The sequence below is a fragment of the Gigantopelta aegis genome, chromosome 6, assembly GCF_016097555.1.
Source record: "Gigantopelta aegis isolate Gae_Host chromosome 6, Gae_host_genome, whole genome shotgun sequence".
Lineage (NCBI taxonomy): Eukaryota > Metazoa > Mollusca > Gastropoda > Neomphalida > Peltospiridae > Gigantopelta > Gigantopelta aegis.
In genome coordinates, this window is record NC_054704.1 from 37,131,237 (window position 1) to 37,149,821 (window position 18,585).

The 18,585-nt window shown below is 31.1% G+C and overlaps 1 protein-coding gene across 10 annotated transcripts in view; it reads right to left on the reverse strand.

Annotated features, from left to right (window-relative positions):
• The window catches only part of LOC121373962 (C-Jun-amino-terminal kinase-interacting protein 4-like), a 109,541-nt gene that overhangs the window by 59,931 nt on the left and 31,025 nt on the right, over nucleotides 1-18,585 (reverse strand). For all 10 annotated transcript variants that reach the window (XM_041500819.1, XM_041500818.1, XM_041500816.1 and 7 more), the window contains 5 exons: nucleotides 15,567-15,584; nucleotides 13,771-13,828; nucleotides 13,457-13,513; nucleotides 12,234-12,381; nucleotides 10,113-10,303 (listed from right to left, as the gene is read on the reverse strand). In XM_041500819.1, the coding sequence (XP_041356753.1) occupies nucleotides 10,113-10,303; nucleotides 12,234-12,381; nucleotides 13,457-13,513; nucleotides 13,771-13,828; nucleotides 15,567-15,584 (472 nt within the window). The remainder of the gene's footprint in view (nucleotides 1-10,112; nucleotides 10,304-12,233; nucleotides 12,382-13,456; nucleotides 13,514-13,770; nucleotides 13,829-15,566; nucleotides 15,585-18,585) is intronic.

Here is an 18,585-nt window from a genome sequence, read left to right on the forward strand (position 1 = left end):
CTGGGGTGGTAATGCATGTTCTGGCAACCTCAATTTTAGAGTTAGCATGCCCTCCTAGCCACCTTGCTTTTGATGCAACGTAATTGCTAGCACCTCGAGAATTGAAGCATCTGTTCTAGCCACCTGCTGTAACTTTTTTTTTACTTTTCAATCTGTCACCAATCCATCAGGAATGCAACTATTGGTGGTTTATGTACTGTACACATTGTGATTTGTAATTTTCAAGGACACTTGGTGCAATTTGGTTAATTTTACTCTTTTTTGAAAACTCAATTTCAATAGCCTTTTTAAAAAAAATGCTTTATTGCTTATGCTCCTTTTATGCAAGCAGTTTTGGAAGTCAACTTACCATTTTACTCACTTTATTTGTCTTTCTAATCACAAGAGGTTCCAGTGTCTTGTTTGTTGTGCCTATGGTGACAGTGAGATTCCTCTCCAACACCAGACTAATATTACAATTATGTGTTAAACCTACCCCATGTCAATGATTTTCATGACAGATTCATGACCAACATGACAATCCAGTTGCTAGTCTGTACATTCTAGTCAGCTATAACTTTTCTGATGGGAGTTTCATCCGATTCACAAAATGGACCATATTAAACAAAAGTTTGTCTCTATTTTGAGTGTGAACCACAAATCAACATGATGCACACTGTAAGTCTGAGCACTATTGCTGACTAACATGTTAGTCACCAAATCAGTCAGTAAACCACAGCATTTTGAGTAGTTTGACACTGCATTACGTTTACTCTCATTTCCATTACGAAAATGGGTAAAATATTTTCCCAAATGTCTACATGTGAACATGCATACAAAATAGTCATTTCAATGACTGAATCTTGCATTATTATATGGTGGTATGTGTCGTCTTGCCTATTTGACAGTTCTGTTTAGTAAAGTGGTTTAGCGATGGCCAGTAGTGTTTCTTCTATAGCTAAAACTGACACAATATTCAAACAGCTATGTGTTGTGAAGTTATGTTCACCCCTTATTAGGTCACATATTTGACTTTCCTATAATCAAACTGTCGACATATTATATCAGTATATGTATGCATACATGCCAATTTTACCAAATATTTCAGCATTCTGCTCAATATTGTTGAGATTTTGTAATATATGTTGTTATTTTAAATCAAAATACCTTAAATTTTGTAATGTTTTTACAACAGCTTGATAGTACAATACAAACAATGGCATGCAAGCTAGCAAGGTACTGTAGATAAAATAAAAATCTGCCACTATCAATGATTATGCATCTGTTATATCAAGATGATAAAATAAAAGTGAAACAATCCAGGAAATAATCTACTTTAAAAGCAGTTACAGAAATTAATGTAAAATGTGTAAATTACAGCTATTTATCTCATGCTTTATAATTTTTGCAGTCAGCACAATTTTTAATTATGATTTTTTATTACATTAATTTTATAAATCCATAGTTATACATACTGTTAATCCTGAAAAATAGTTATTATTAACCCTGACAGGCAGACATGGCTGATAACCGACAGTTGTGCAATGAATAAATGTTATCCCAGATGTTCTCTATTGATTGTTATGCTTACTACTGGGTGGGCTTTTTTCAAATTTGAGATTTAGAGAATAACTAACGAGCTACGAGGAATTACGAATTATCTGTCCCGAGTGAATGAATGTTGTAAACCCGAGCCTTTGGCGAGGGTTTTACAACATTCATTCACGAGGGACAGATAATTCGTAACTCCTCGTAGCGAGTTGGTTATTCTCTTTATTACCCATTGTCAATTTTAACTGATTTTTAAAGTAAAAATTCCTCTGTAGTCTACAACAAAGCCATCAGCCATTACGTCATATAATCTTACGCGCATTACATGACGTAATGTAAGTGACGTCATAGCATTAACGACGTTCTTTTTACAGCCAAATGTTTACAGTACAAAATAATACAACTGTATTTGCATTTGAAAATAATTATTTTTATATATTACTAAAGCTGCTGCTTATGAAAATATACCATTTCATGTTTACGAAACAAATGAGTCCATTTTGTTTTGTAAATCTGTGTAGATCGTATAAAGTATGTGTAATCTGACTCATGAATGGAAACATTATATGAATGAAAGTGAAGTTCCGTCCATAGCAAGCAACCAACCAAACGTCGTGATTTTTAAGCCAGCCAATCAGTGGCTGTAGAAGCAATCTGCACACTGTGCAGAGATCGAAAAAATATTACCCCGTATATTTTAGCCCATATAGGTAATAAACATGTATATTACCCTTGTCTTGTTTGTTTGTTGCATTTTTAAAAATGGACTTGGTTTGTAATTATTCACTTTATGTAATTTTTGTGGTCAAAATCAAATGAGGAAGAACACAAATATAACACACACACAAATAACAACCCATTTTACAGTAACTTAACTTTAACAGACCTTTCATTATAGAGTAAATGATGCTATTTAAAAAAATTAAAAAAAATTATGGGGTTGTGACCAGGGGAAAAAAGCATTGCATAAACCATGTGATTGTTAAATAATCTTGAGGTAGAAAATGATTTCTAACAGATTTTTTTAATGCAAAAAGCAGATGCAAAGCAACTGAACTGACTTCACAACACAATGCTAAATCACTATCTAAAACAATTTCTTGCCATTTTGATCCATATTGACAACAAAAATCAGTATCATGATGGAAATTTTATTTCTGTAAAATACAAGTCAGTAGATGTGGTAGAAATAAAGATTATTTTTTTATGCTATGCATATGTTGCACATAAAATTTTAAATAATTTAACAAATTCACAAAACAAAAAAACATAACAACTCAACCAGGCAATCAGATGGGATCAACATGGATCAAATATGGCAGAAAGTAATAAAACACTTTACGGCAAAACACAACACAGCTAGTGATAAACATGCAAAACAAGAAACAACCATGAAATGCCAAGGACATTTACAGCAAAAAATAACTTTAACTAATTTCAAATGTACGTTTTTTGAGTGATTTGTTATCATGGTGTTATTATTTTTTTTATATTATATAAAGTGATCATAGCATTTAAACTTTTCTTATCTTTAATTTCCTCCTTTTGCCAAAACTTGATCAGCAATACATAAAAAATATTAGACACATCTTTTCATGGCTATGGTTGTCCTCTTTATAACAAAGCACATTTGCTTACTTCTATTGGAATTTGTGTAATTACATATTTGAGACTAGGACAGGCTGTATGTGAAGAGAAACTAAAAATACAGGATAAGAAAGAAATACTGGACACATATATATTTGAGTTAGTTGGAAGACATTTGTAATTAAACTGTAATGCTATATAAGATATCAATATAGCTAATTTTAAGATCTGTTCCTTTAGATAAAAAAGAAGAAAGAAACAAAAGTAAATGACATTAATAGTATGGCTACCAATATCATTATTATTATTATTATTATTATTTTTTTTTTTAAATATATTTTATACTTTAGTACAAAAATAGAACTTATGTTATTGCCATATCTTACTAACTTATCTTTAATTTTCTGTACACCTACTTATTAAAATATGTAAAAATAATTTGTAGGTAAATTATATAAATTAACATGAAACTTAACTCTCAAATGAAGTAGAGCACCATTAGTGCAAATGCATAAGTCACAGTTCAGGTAGCGGGGAAAGTAACCAATAAGCCATTGTATTTTAAATCATGGTAGTAAGCCAGGTAAAACTATTGCATGATAAGAAGCAACAGTTCCAGTCCATTCTATCCTACAAATTCCAAGTTTGCTTTCAGACCATTATATTACAGTAACATTTTTACAATTTTAACTTACTTTTGTTTTTTATATTGTTTTGCTTTTTTGTTTTGGTATGTTTGATCTCAAGTTGATCCCAACTGACTTTACAGAACACTGGTAATATCTTTAAGCCCAGAGATTCCTTGCAACAGTATAACAAACATTTGGGTATTATCACATTCATCCACGCACCATTCACAACTGCTTTCCATAACACTTACTTCTCATTAACTGTAAACCACAATCTTACAAGAATTTTCTAAAATGTATTCACTAAGAACAGTAAGTACCGAGGTCAAACATTCTGAACTGAATTACGCTAATGTATGATTAATGATTATATATATAAATGCAATAATGAACATGACATGAATAAATATGAAATAGCATGACAATGAATGAAATAAGAGCACCATAAAATGTATCCTCAAATACATACCAGATCTGCAATGGTTTCATTTGATTTAAAATAATAATTTAGTAGTACTTTGTGAAAAATGGAGCAATGAAAAAAATAGTACTATAATAATGCATTAACAGAATCTGAATCCAGTGCAATAATTAAAACAGCAATAAACACTGATCTAGTAAAAAATCTGACTGAAACTAACAAAAGATTGGCACTGATCCATTTGTTTCATGTTGAATCCAGACCATCTCTTTATGGCTTTCTAATAAACTTTACCCGAGCTAATGATGACTAATAATATTTACCTGCAGATGGAAAAATACATGAAAAGAACATGCTGGATTCCATCCACTAGATGGAACATGCATAAATTTTGCTAAGAACCTACAATACTTCTTACATTGTCAATCCAAACCAGAAATACATACTGCCAAGTTTATGGACCACCGCAGCAGCTTAACGGAATTACAAAACCACTGATACAGTGGTCACAACCCTATCTTGTAACAAAACATGAGCCACAATCATAATTAGCATTGCACTGCAGTTATTAATTTAGTGAAAAATAATTATAGTACTGCAGCAGACCCAGGATTATTCTAAGGGAAGTAAAGGTCAGTAGTGAGGTCAAACGTGACAGAATGGCAAAAGAATTGATGCATATGAACCAGTGTATATCATATGAAGGAAGTTGAAAAAAAAGTTGTAAGTTTTCTAGGGATATATGGAATAACATGTATTAATATAATATTCATTCTTTGGGTCTCTGAAAAAACACTTCCTGCTGTTAACTATTGAAAAGTAAAAGGCTGCCCTCATTATACAATCTGTAATATAATGTGATACACAAATACATGTAATAGCTGAAATGATGATGTATTTGAGCAATGGACTAGATCAGTTGAAATGACTATTAGCTATTAAATATATGATGTACACTTTTACACGTCTATAACAATTGCACTATTCATACTAACCCACACATAAAATAATTTTGCTCAAAAATCGAAGAAAAACAAAATTACCCTATCACCATAATTCACACACTTTCATACAATACAATCAATGCTTTGGCAGTGAGGAAAATGTGGCAAGGAATCAAGGAAGTGAATATCAAATGGATTTCTTGCATGTGTGTGATATATTAGATCAGAACAGAATGGATATCTACATAAAATAAACCTGATCTGTGCATTTAAAATGTTCAGTAAAACAAAGTTAAAATTTGATATTTATTTTTAAAAACATATTTGAACCAGCAAATCGATATATAATTTCATGAACAAAGATAACTAAAGAAAATTTTAATTACACTTGGGTAAAGTATATCCATTTCTAACTGAATTTTTAAAAATTCTAATAATTACAAGATCAGAATAATCCATATACCGAAATATGAATAAACAATGGACAGCAGTGATCAACAATTAACCCAAATACATGAAATGTAACCATTTAAATTACAAATAAGTTAAACTTGTCCAAGTTAATTTTATGTTTTAAAATGGGTTGGTTTTTGGGTTTGTTTGGGGTTTTTTGGGGGGGTAATTAAAAATGTTTGCTTGTTTTTAAAAATACACAGGAAACAGGAGTAATTCAAGTGGTACATGTAGTTAATTTTCTTTTTCTGTAAAATTCCACTTCCTTTGTATTATATTATTTATTATTCAGTGTTTTTAAACACATTTATACATATTTGCTTATATTATTTAATACTAGATATACATTTATATATATATATATATTACATTTTTAAGGCCATTAATATTATCTTTAGTTATCTTCAGTCATATTTTTTAAATGAAAAATAATAATAACAATAACAAAGCATCAACCCTGAGATCAAAAACAATTCTTTTTATGCCAGTTTCGTAGGAAACCATTTGATATTCATATGTATCTTAGAATAAAAAGTACAACACCTAATTAAAACCTGGGCTATAAATACTGAACATTTGAGTTGCTGACTGGAGGTTTAGGTGTGGTTAGTGTAACTACAGGTGCAGGTGTCGTTAACTTTGGAGATTCGGTTTGTGGCTGCTTTGCGATTGCAGTTAGTGGTGGCAGCAGATGGACCGACGATGTCTGATCTTTTTGTTTTAGTTCATGGGATGGAGGTGAAGAAGGGTCAGAGGGCACGACAATATTGCTGAAACTAAACATGCAAATAAGTTGTAAGTTCATGCTTAAAAAAAAAAATGTCCAGTTCATCATCTGCTCAACTACACAAACTTCATAAGCCACTACAAAATAAAGTGGTCTTTACCATGACTTTACATTATAACAGAAAACAAAAGCAAGATGAAAGTTAACATTAGTAATCGAGATGAGTTAATTAAATAGAATATTTGTAATAATATAATGAGCCGATTTTATAATACTGTCACAGAAAAAGTGTTTTCATTTGAACAAATCACAACAATGATTACAATCTAGAGGATGCCTATCCCATCTGTTTAAAAATAATTAGGTGGGAGGGGAAAGAGATAATTTGTGTGTTTTAAAGCAGATTTTTATTCCATATTTTATTTGCATTTGTAGAGGGATAAAGGATATAAAAATATTCAGTAATACTCATGTCTTCCCCCATAAGAATAACCATTTCTAAAATGTGTTGTGATATTAAAAATTCATGAACACAATCTCAAGCATTCAATCTGTGCTCAGTTTGATGTCAACACTGGAATGAGTGGTCCCGGCTCAAATGCTATAGAAACTGCATTTTATTTATATGAAGAATGCAATTAGTCTCGCAAAAAACAGTATGTTCAGAGCGTATACAAATGTATTCATGTAAATACAGCATAGTTCGAAATAAACAACAAACAAGCTAGTTGTTTTGTAGACTCATTACATGTATGTCAAAAAATATGCTGGTATTGTGATAATTCAAGGTCATAATGTACGCATCTATTTTCTCCTTATTTATATGCACATTCAAATTTTCAGCATTTCCTACCTGCCATAATACATATATCACAGAAATGAAGAAGATATCAAATTAATAGTGTAAAAATATGTTTTTAAAATTCTATGTACAAATAGCTATTTACATACAGTTGGGAGATGGGATACAAAACATAAAACCCTAAAAGGTAACAGCATTTACACAAAATAAATAAATAAATATTCTAAACTGAGGCAAATGGTTTATAAAAACCTATTCAACAGAGAAATATTATAATTATTGAATTTTACAATATTTCTTAAAATTTTATAATTATTCATCAAGGATAATTTGCTACATCAATTGTAAATGTTACTTATATTTTAAAGAATTAATATAACAAAGTGCACTGCGAATAAATATTTTTGAAAAATAAGTTATCAGAACATTACGAAGAATAAATTATAAACCAATCAACAGAAAATACCCCAAACCCTTTGACCCAAATTATAGTCATGCATAAAGAAATGCAATCATGCAAAACAAATGTGAGGGAACTATTAACATAAATAACTAAATATTTGTTTTAACAATTAGCAAAACTTATAAAAAGGTGATCCTAAATCACTATCAAATCTTGCTTTCAATATCATTCCACTATTTTTTTTCTTTTTAATAATAAAATGTTTATTTCATTGTAGCCAAAATTTAACATGACAAAATGCATTGCCTATATTTAAATTTTATTCAGGCTAATCAACAACTTCAATACCACATGAAATATATACAATAGCATACAAATATAGCACTATTTTATGATTAAACAAAAATATAATATATTTTTTAATAACTTAATCATATTGAAGTTATAATAACATGTACATTGTGGGCCAAAAAATACAAATATTAAGAGTGACCTAAAAAATAAAAATAAATATTCAAGCAAGTGAAATTAGTTATTAGTAGAAATGTTATTGACAATTTTTTAAAGAAACAGTTGCCGGTATTTTTAGCCTGATGTAAAATGCTCCACAATGGACTATGTCAAAGTCCAGATATGTAGACAAAGGCGAACAACCCGCAACACCAAAATAGGGGGAACTTTGATCGGAATGTCTTCATGACTGTTGGAAATTAAAATTAAGGACTTCATTTAGTAGTGGTTTCTTTCTAAAATTTAAAACTTCTCAAATTTCAAAGTATATCTACAGGATTACCGCTTCCATGAAAGCAAAGAAAGAAATATTCCACCTGAACTTTTACTTACGACAGTCTTTTTAAATCAAACTTGTAAATCAAGTATATAAAAAAAAAAAAATACATGTGTATATAAATACAATTAACTTACAATTAATCTTCATCTAGTAAATTCTTTAACAGCTAATTAGAAAGGTGTTAAACATATATAAACAATTTCTTTCTTTTTTCTTATTTAGTGCATTTTTTATGACAACGTTCAGTGACTTTGAAAACAATCACAACCTTTTGCATTTATATTGATTAAAGTAACAGCATTTATATTAAATATATTTTATTTGGATGCATTTCCTAAAGTAGCACATAAAGATTAATAACTTAATGATTAGTTATTCAAGCAAAATATAATAAAAGAATGAACAAAATAATATTAACTAAAAACAAAATAATTAAACCTGTTAAAAAAGTTAAACAAAGCTCCAAGTAAAATAATACCTCATTTTCAAATATACATTATTACTAGTCCATTACTTTGCTGATACTTTTAATTAATAGATTATTAATAAGAAAATTAAATGTAATGTTGGATATTAACATAAATATGTGCTCTATGCTCTTTCTGACTTTGAAATATTTTTTATTCACTAATCACATAAATTATTTTACTTGACTTAATTTACTTTTCATTTACAGTGATAACTACTAAATTAAATAAGACTGTATAAGTGTAAAAATTAAAAATGTTTCGTCTGTGTGTGGTTTACAACCTAGTTAAAGGAGCAGAACTGTCAGATGTATTTTCAAATTTAGACTGACAGTCATATTGAAAGATTATGATTCAAAGACTTGATGACCAGAATATAGTACTATAATTCACAAACAAAATATCACATACTAAAAACAAATAAGATTCAAAACCTGTCTTATACTATTAAACTAGAGATGTGTGCATAGAATACTTATGCCCCCTTTTCACAAAATTAGATGGATTTATAACTTTATTTTACTGCATGGATGTGCTAAAAAGTATAGCTCTTTGTTCTATTCAGAGGTTGTGATGCAATGAAAAAAATGGGACAAAGCTATAATGTACAGCAGACTGGTTGTTGTGAAATATTCTTCAATGCTTGCACAAAGAAACAAGTCCCACACTCAATATACTACGCTAAATCTACAATACATGCTTACAAGTCCTAAAGACATGCTTCCCATCTCCTTTACCAAACAATTACCAAACAAGTTAAATAAGCAAAATTATTTTTAAAATTGGTGCTACCACACTACTATAACCAAATAACCATTATGTTGTGTTGATACATGATGGTACAGAGTGCCAATTTCTACAAATCTATACAGTGTTTAATTCCGATTTTATTTTTCTAAACATGTTTCATATTTATTTAATACCAAGCTGGGTTTATGTAAAAGTACTTGATGCTCTAAAAATACATATTTATTTCATAAAGAATAAAAACATTATAGTCCGTCCCATCCTCCTAAAAATGTTTTTTGTAAATAATTTCAGTTTGGTTTGAAGTAAGAAGAAAATTACTATTTTTGTGTGCAAGTTACAAAACAATCGGTTCATAAATAAATAGAGTGTAGTAAATTCCATAGTATGAAAAATGCCATTCCCCGTGGGATGGGCTATAGATATTTTCATTTATTATCTATGGGAGCACTATCAAAACTTTGTTAGATTATAAATTAAAATTTAAATTCACAAGTAATGTAACCCAGAAAATCAAATCCATCAAAGCAAAAGTTAAATATGTAACTACATTCTATAACAGTCTACAAATGATAAAAAAAACAATGAACCAAACTGTAGAAGTGTACTTACAAGTTCCAGATGGATGACTTCTTCTTGGACGGCAGCTCGCCGGGGTGTTCCCGCGACGCCCGGATCATCTCCGTCCACCGCACCGCCTCCTGCAGCTCCATCAGCCTCTCCTTGTACTGGTTCCGTTCCATCAACACCCGCGCCATCTCCACACGCGTGAACCGTTTACGCTGAGCCATCGGAACATCGTCCTGAATGGTAATATTAACAGTTTATTACAGGGCTTTAGATATCGGAACTTCATCCTGAATATTAATATTAATACAGTTTACTACAGGGTTTTACATATCAGATCATCATCCTGAATATGAATATTAACACAGTTTACTACATGGTCCGACTTCAGATATCGAAGCATCATCCTGAATAGTAATATTAACACAGTTTACAGTTTATTACAGGGCTTTAGATATCGGAACATAATCCTGAATGATAATATTAACAGTTTACTACAGGGTTTTAGATATTGGAACATCATCTTGAATATTAACACAGTTTATAGTTTACTACAGGGTTTTAGATATCAGAACATCGTCATGAATATCAATATTAACAGTTTACTACAGTGCTTTAGATATCGGAACATCATCACGATTATTAACACAGTTTACTATAGGGTTTTAGATATCAGAACATCGTCCTGAATATCAATACTAACACAGTATACTACAGGACTTTAGATATCAGAACATTGTCCTGAATAATAATATTAACACAGATTACAGTTTAATACAGGGTTTTAGATATTGGATCAACCTGAATATAAATATTAACACAGTTTACCACAGGGCTTTAGATATCAGATCATCATTGGCTAATGAATGTCAAACGGTTTATAATTTTTATATATAGTCTTACATTTATTCATTAGTAGAAATGGATCTTTTACATGCACCATCCCACTGACAGGATAACACATACCACAGCCCTTAATATACCAGTCATAGAGCACTGGCTGGAATGAGAAATAGCCCAATGGTCCCACTGATGGGGATCGATCCTAGACTGACAGCGCATCAGACGAGTGCTCAACCACTTGGCCACATCCTTCCCCATTAATTAGAGTTTACAGTTTAAATCCCACAGATGACAATAGTAACATATGTGGCTAAAACTCTTACCTGCAACATATCAATCTACATAAATGCCACTGATATAAATAATACCACCCATCACCCTTAAAGTGAATCAGAAAAAAATTGGGGGTGAAGCTGCTCATTTCTGAGATAAGGGGTAGCATTTATGACTATCCTAGTTCTGCACAAAATTTGCATACTTTTTTTTACAGGTACCCCATACATGTTCAAAGCAAAAGGCTACTTGATACAATGGTACTAGATAAAATAAAATTGCATACATGTTTAGGCCAGATAAATTTTTTTTTTTTTACAACCAACACACTCACATTTATAACCAATCACAGGACTTGTGGTGTTCACTTCTCTATCAAAAGTTTGGTGCACCTTAACTTTGACCTAGCCAGAAGTTATTTAGTTTAGTACTACCTACAGGACTTTAGATCTCATTAATTTGGGCATAACAAGCCTTTTTGTCTGTTCTAAACACACCGAGGTATTTTCAGTGCAGTAATGTTATTAACAGGTGATAAACAGTTGTAGATATTCATAAAGGCAATTAAAGTTATTTTAATCTAATTCTTAACATTTCAGTGGCTTTGAGTTGAAATCTTTTAAGGTCGGCATATTCGTATTTAATTTGGGTTTTCTTATTTTGGGCACAATGTTTATCACCTCACCTTTGGTGCAATCCAAAACCCTGTTACTATTACAATATATATATCTAAGTTTAACATGATAAAAGGTGATCATCATTATAAAATATATTATTCATACTTCATCTTTGTTTCGTAAAATCTACTTTGAATCAAAATGCTTGACTTTCACACATATTTTACAGTGAATTAATTACCTCCTTGTCACCAAATGTAGCTTGCCAGTCAAAATGCTTTTTTTACTACATGTATTTTACAGTGAATAAATTTTATGCAGTGTGTAACATCATTTCGTGCAGAGGCATTTATATAGGCTTATCGCCTGTTTGCCAATCCACTTCATTTATTTGAATAAATATTGTTTTTATAAAAAGTAGTGAATAATTTACCTCCTCATCACCAGCTGTAGCTTGCGTCTTTTTCTCTATTTCCTCCTTCATCTTTTTCAGTTCCTCTTCCAGAGTGCTGATACGAAGCTGAAGTCGACCCTTCACGGTTTGTAGTGAATTAATCTCTTCCCGCAAAATCTCTTGTTCACTAAAAATCAAAAACATGAAAGGCATTTTTAACTCTTCACCACCTTTCCAGACATTACATACCAAAGTCTTTGACAAACCAGTTGTGGAGCACTGGATGGAAATGGGAATTAACTCAATGGCTCCACTGAGGGCGAATAAATTTTATGACCATTAGCATACATGTGAGCATTTTACTACTGCACTAAATCCTTTCCCACATCACAACAAATTAAAATACATTGTATTTATCTTGATAAACCATTTCAATTTTCAGTTATTCTTTAATTAAATTAAAACCTAACATACAGTTTAAGCCTTACCAGTCAGACAATCCAATTTTAATCAGTGGACAATGTGCTTTTGTTTACATCTATTTCCTCTTAAAATTTACTTCCCTTATTCATAATCCTAACGAAAATAGCAACATTTTAATGGCAACCACTCTACTGACAATAATTTATATGTACAGTGGGTTCCGCGTAATTGCATAGGCTCCATGCAAACAGACTATTATTTATGTACATGTATTCCAGAAAATTAATGGTTTAGTGGGTATGTGAGTAAATTTTATTTTAGAAAAACCTTTACAAGTAAGGCAATTTTTTGATTTGATACAAACTTTTAAAATAAATTCATATTAATCATGAACATAATTGTGATGCAAGCTTTGACAGGTGACCAAAAAACCCTTACTACAATCACTCAGATATATTGGTACTTGGACCAATATGTACAATAAAATCCAGGGTTATTTCTGCCATTCAACAAATTTGCCCATTGCAAATTTTGAAAACAGCTGGCTAATTTTATTTTAATTTGGCGAAAAAATTTCATGCAATAATTTGATATTTTGTTTGAAATTGCTAGGTTTTTCAAAATGTTCAATGTTCAACAGATAACGTGGAACATTTTTCTGCTCACCCAGAGTGAACTCTGGAAATCATCTGAATTGTAACTGACAAATATACTTGACAAACATATTCTAATATACTTAAATCATGGCAGTTATTGTATAATATTGAAAGCATGTCTGTGTTTTGACTGTAAGATCAAATCTGCACAATTTACACATATATACAAAATATATCTCTTACCTTGTAAGTTCATCGACTTTTGCAATAAGATCATCTTTCACAACATTCAAGGCATTTCTGAAAAGATTATCAAAGAAAATCCGTTTAAAATAGTCTGCAAATCTAATTTGAATACATTACTAATAAATATAAATTTACTTTCATTGAAGTACTATAATACATATAGCAAATATTTTATTTGTATATATGGATGAATAGGTGAATCTGTAGATGTATCAGTGGATGGATGGTCAGATTTAAAAACAAATTAATAAATATGACAACTTAATGTATTTCATAAACAAATAAAAAAATTAATTTACAAAACAACTTACTTGGTTGCTAATAATTCGGTATTTTCTAAAATAAGATTTTCTAGTTCTTTTCCCATTCCTGAAAAAGTAAAGATTTACACAACTGTACAAAATATTAAACGATATAAACCAAGTATAAAAAGATGTATATTTTACTCCTTTTTGGGGATCAAATAAAACCTTTCCCTTCAACATTTATATAACATGACTGATTACATAATGAGGATTTCTTATTTATCTGTAGAATGTTTTACACATCATTCATGCATATGTGTGCAACATTTAGGCATTCAACTTTTGTTATTTGAACATAATGCACATATAAACCAATACTCCATGCCAAACAATAACAAAAGATATCAAACAAAACAACATACTTTTAACACACAATTCTTAAACATATAAAGCCTGTAATGGACAAATGGAATTTCCCCCAAAATGGCCTAGATATAACCCGACATGTATGTATTTTGGAAAACATTATAATTGAAAACGGGTTAAATGGTAGAAAAGCCAAAACAAAATTCTTTTGTTTTTTTATTTTTCAATCTGAATATCAATATTATAAAAGAGAATAATGTGTTCTGATGATTATTAAGCCAACTCTTAGATATCAATTAGTAAACTTTGGGCTGGTTCTTAATCTACATTTATTTTTATGCCCAGAAAACAAAGTTACTTCTCTTTTCCGTTTAACATAAAATAGGTGTAACAAAGCACGACATGACAAATGATGATGTAAGTCTTCTACTTTATTCCATTAGCCACTGGACTGATGGAATTTAGGCCACCGACATGATACAGATCCAGACTGTTAGACACATGCACGGATTCTGTGTAATTTATGGATTACAGTATTCAGCTTTGACATTTGACTAATTCTCTGACATTTGACTTACACAACATATGTTTATGAATCTAAGACATTAACAAAATATTAGCTTTAAACATGTTCTGTGGCTACAGTGTGGATGTGTCACGACTATAATTAATTATAATTATGTTTTGCTTAGATTTTTAATTAGAATAAAAAGAAAGAAAAGAATGCTTAACAAAAACTCAGCACTGCTTACCAGCCATTTAACAATTATTTTTATTTGAACTTTAGTTTCAAGTTATATTCATATATACGGTTCAACCATATAGTGTTATCTCAGCTGTCTGTCCAGGACAGGGTTTTGTCGTTCAAGGATGTGATACGGATTAAAAAACAAAAGCTGAAATGATCAATAAAAAGCAGAAACCTCTATATTATACCTAAAAGCTCTTAATTTTTAAGCATTTCAGATCAAATCCAGTCTATTTTGTGAAAATCTTTTTACAAAAAAAAAAGAGCCTAATCAGATAAAAAGATGAAAAAAATCACACCCCTGAAAGAAAGGTCGCTGTAGTTGCTTTATACACACCCACCAAGTTATTAGACAGAAAAGAGATGTAACACAGCATTCACCAGTTTCAAGTCCAATGGCTTAAACACTTCATCACCGAAGCCAGTTTTTAAAATCTTTTTATTAGCAACAAGATGTCTTTATATGCACTCTCTCATTGAAAGGATAGCACCTATGACACCTTTGGTATATAAGCCATAGAGCATTGAATGGTGCTCATACAGGATGCAATAAAAAAAATTAATGTTTTGGTTCTTATAAATCAATTTGGGGTTATGAAATAAATTTGATTTTTAAAATAAATTTCGATTATATGAATAAAATAAAATTAAATTCAGGCAGAGTACATTGAACATAAATATTTTCCAAATATAGATATATATATCACAAAATGTTTAGTTATTTATTAAATAAAGCAATAATGCTTACCAAAGAAACTGTCACTGACTGTTGATGCCAACGAGGGGAAGGAAAAAACAAAACACATTAGTAAACATGCTTCAACTATTATCAACGCACACACATGGTCACATCTAAGCTACACAACAAGCAATATTTTTTTTTTATCTAACAAAACTAGTATCAGTATTTATTGTCCCAGTGAATGATACTGGAATAATGAAAAACTAAATGGAAACAAAATTAAATGACAGTAATGTCAAATGAGTTTACAACTTCAGTATACTGGTACAGAAAACAAGGATCTTGGTAATGCTTCAGAACATGACAAAATTAATTAGCTTAAATATGCATTTGTATGTGGGACATGCTGTGAAATGATCGGTAATCCAAATAAACATATTCGTATTCGTAAATATAAAGATTTTTCAAGACAGAATAACCAGAAGCAACACATTTATTAAGTCAACTGTCCACAAATCGAAAACAATTAAAAAAAAGAAAATTAAATATTGTAACTACATTGTATACTGCACTTACAAGTAGTACAATTTACAGATTAAAAAAAGAATAATCACTACCAAAACAAGATTATAGCTTTAAGCTTGTAACATATTCCTTACTAAAACATTTTTAAAAAATTCAGTGTTAGTTTGTGCAGAAAAAAATGTAATAGCTGTACACATAAAGTTCACTACCGAGCCAGAATAGCTTTAGAAATGCACACGAAGTAAAGGTTTGGAGCATGACTGATGACTACAGAAAATGACAAGACATTAACCATGATAAATACATTTAGATGATGGTGGGGCTGTACAATATTTATTTCCAACATGCATTGGTGTCTCTTTTGTGGTATGTTTATCATTATTAGCAGTGGACTAATAGAGCCAACAAAACTGAAAATGTGGTCCCAGTATAACCAATGATATCCATGGGAAAATCCCCATTTTAATCAGAAATCTCATCCTATTCTTCATTCCTAGTAGTATTAGTAATGTATCATTTCCAAAACCAAGTCTGACACGTTTGGGTAAACTGCTAACAAAGATATGTACGTGTGTTAAGCTTTATTATAAACTCGGCAATACTGCTATGTTTTTTGTGTTTTCATGACAACAGAATATGACATCCCATCTAGGAAAGACATATATTTTTACAAGACACATTACACTTCTTAGTTTAAAGAATGAAAGAAACAACTTTTTATCTAAAGAGATGTCTGAAACTATTTTTTCTTCAGAGGATTAGTATGATGTCACTAAAGTCGTGGTTTTATATTCTTGTGCTTATACCTGTAAGTGGTTTATACTCATATTTCAGAACATACATATCGTCGCGTGAGTCAGAAGGACGTAAGTGCATCAAATTCATTTTTAAAAAGCCGAGATAATGAAGGAAAACTGTTTTTCTTGATCAGTAAAGATGTCAAATTTCTTTTAATGACAATGAAAGCTGAACATATTTACGATTTCTTTGTATATTTGCGGTATTTATAGCATATTAGGTGTTTTATTTATTTGCTTAAATAGTTGTAGTTACGACAATTATTCATGATTGAATTAAATGCGTCACTTATGACCAACAGTATATCAAGTAAATTTGAATATTTATTCTGAAAGAACCATCACTTCTAAAACATTTCAATTTTGCAAATCACATATTTATTTTTAAAAAGGAGAAAGCTTGTAAATAGAACATATTTAGAAGCAAACATTCAAAAAGGAATACATGGAGAAGTACATATTAATAAAATCACCGCTTAAACAAAATATTACGTGAAAAAAGTTATTTTACTTTTGTTAATAATAATACGATAAATAAAATTAAACTACTCTGACTAGTGCAGGGTTTCTGCCAGAGGGTAAAAAGGTTTGCTGCCATACCCAAATATTTTTTAAAGTTAACTTTTGACAAAATTAATTACTCTATCATTACTGTATGATTTTCTTAATCCTAACCCTAAACGTAACCCATTTTCTTTCTGAGGGAAGACCCCCATACCCCTGTTGACTGTGGTTGCATTCAATTCCATAGAGCCATATCCCAAAATTTCTTTCTGGCAGAAACACTGTGGTGGTAGTGCTCCATGTTCGTTGTTTGATGATGATGCATCAGAATCAGACAACTTGTCCATATAAAACCTCTTTTTTCTAGGCAAGTATTCGTTCCTGATGAGTCATCAGAAAAGCTGATGTCTTGTTGTGTGCAGTGTTCTTTCCGTGTTCTTTGCGCCATGGGAGTCCTTTTGCAGATAGTTCCTGATCCTGCTGACTCAGGGTGTACTTCACTAGTTTCAAGAATACCTGGTTTATCAGCTAGTGCAACAGACAAACCAGATTAGTTAAGCAAACTGAAGCTGGTATCCTTAATGAAGAAACTATGTTTAGCAGCTTATTGGTTTGGGATACACCGGGTTCAAGTGAAGCTCATTCAAAGGATATAGGGTTTACATTTCCAATGAGGGTGACCTGGGTGTGTACTGAATATCAAATCCAGAAGTAATGAACACTATACCATGTCCACCTGTTGAGTATGCAGGATTCTCTCCAGGTTATATTGAGTGAACAGTAACCCCCTACAGCTTCTGCAGTGCGTTGGGTGTACTCTCTGGGTTCTGTTGGTGTTCAGTGCACACTCCTGGTTTTGTGTATTTGGTGATTTCTCCGGGTTCTGTTGTGTGTCCAGTGATCTCTCCAGGTTATATTGCGTGTTCAGTGATCTCTCCAGGTTCCGTTGTGTGTCCAGTGATCTCTCCAAGTTCTATTGTGTGTTCAGTGATCTTTTTAGGTTCTGTTGTGTCCAATGATCTCTCCAGGTTCTATTGTGTGTTCAGTGATCTCTCCAGGTTCGGTTGTGTGTCCAGTGATCTTTGCAGGTTATGTATGATGTGCGTTCAGTGATCTTTCCAGGTTATATTGTGTGTTCAGTGATCTCTCCAGGTTATATTGTGTTCAGTGATCTTTCCAGGTTATGTTGTGTGTCCAGTGATCTTTCCAGGTTATGTTGTGTATCCAGTGATCTCTCCAGGTTCTATTGTGTGTTCGGT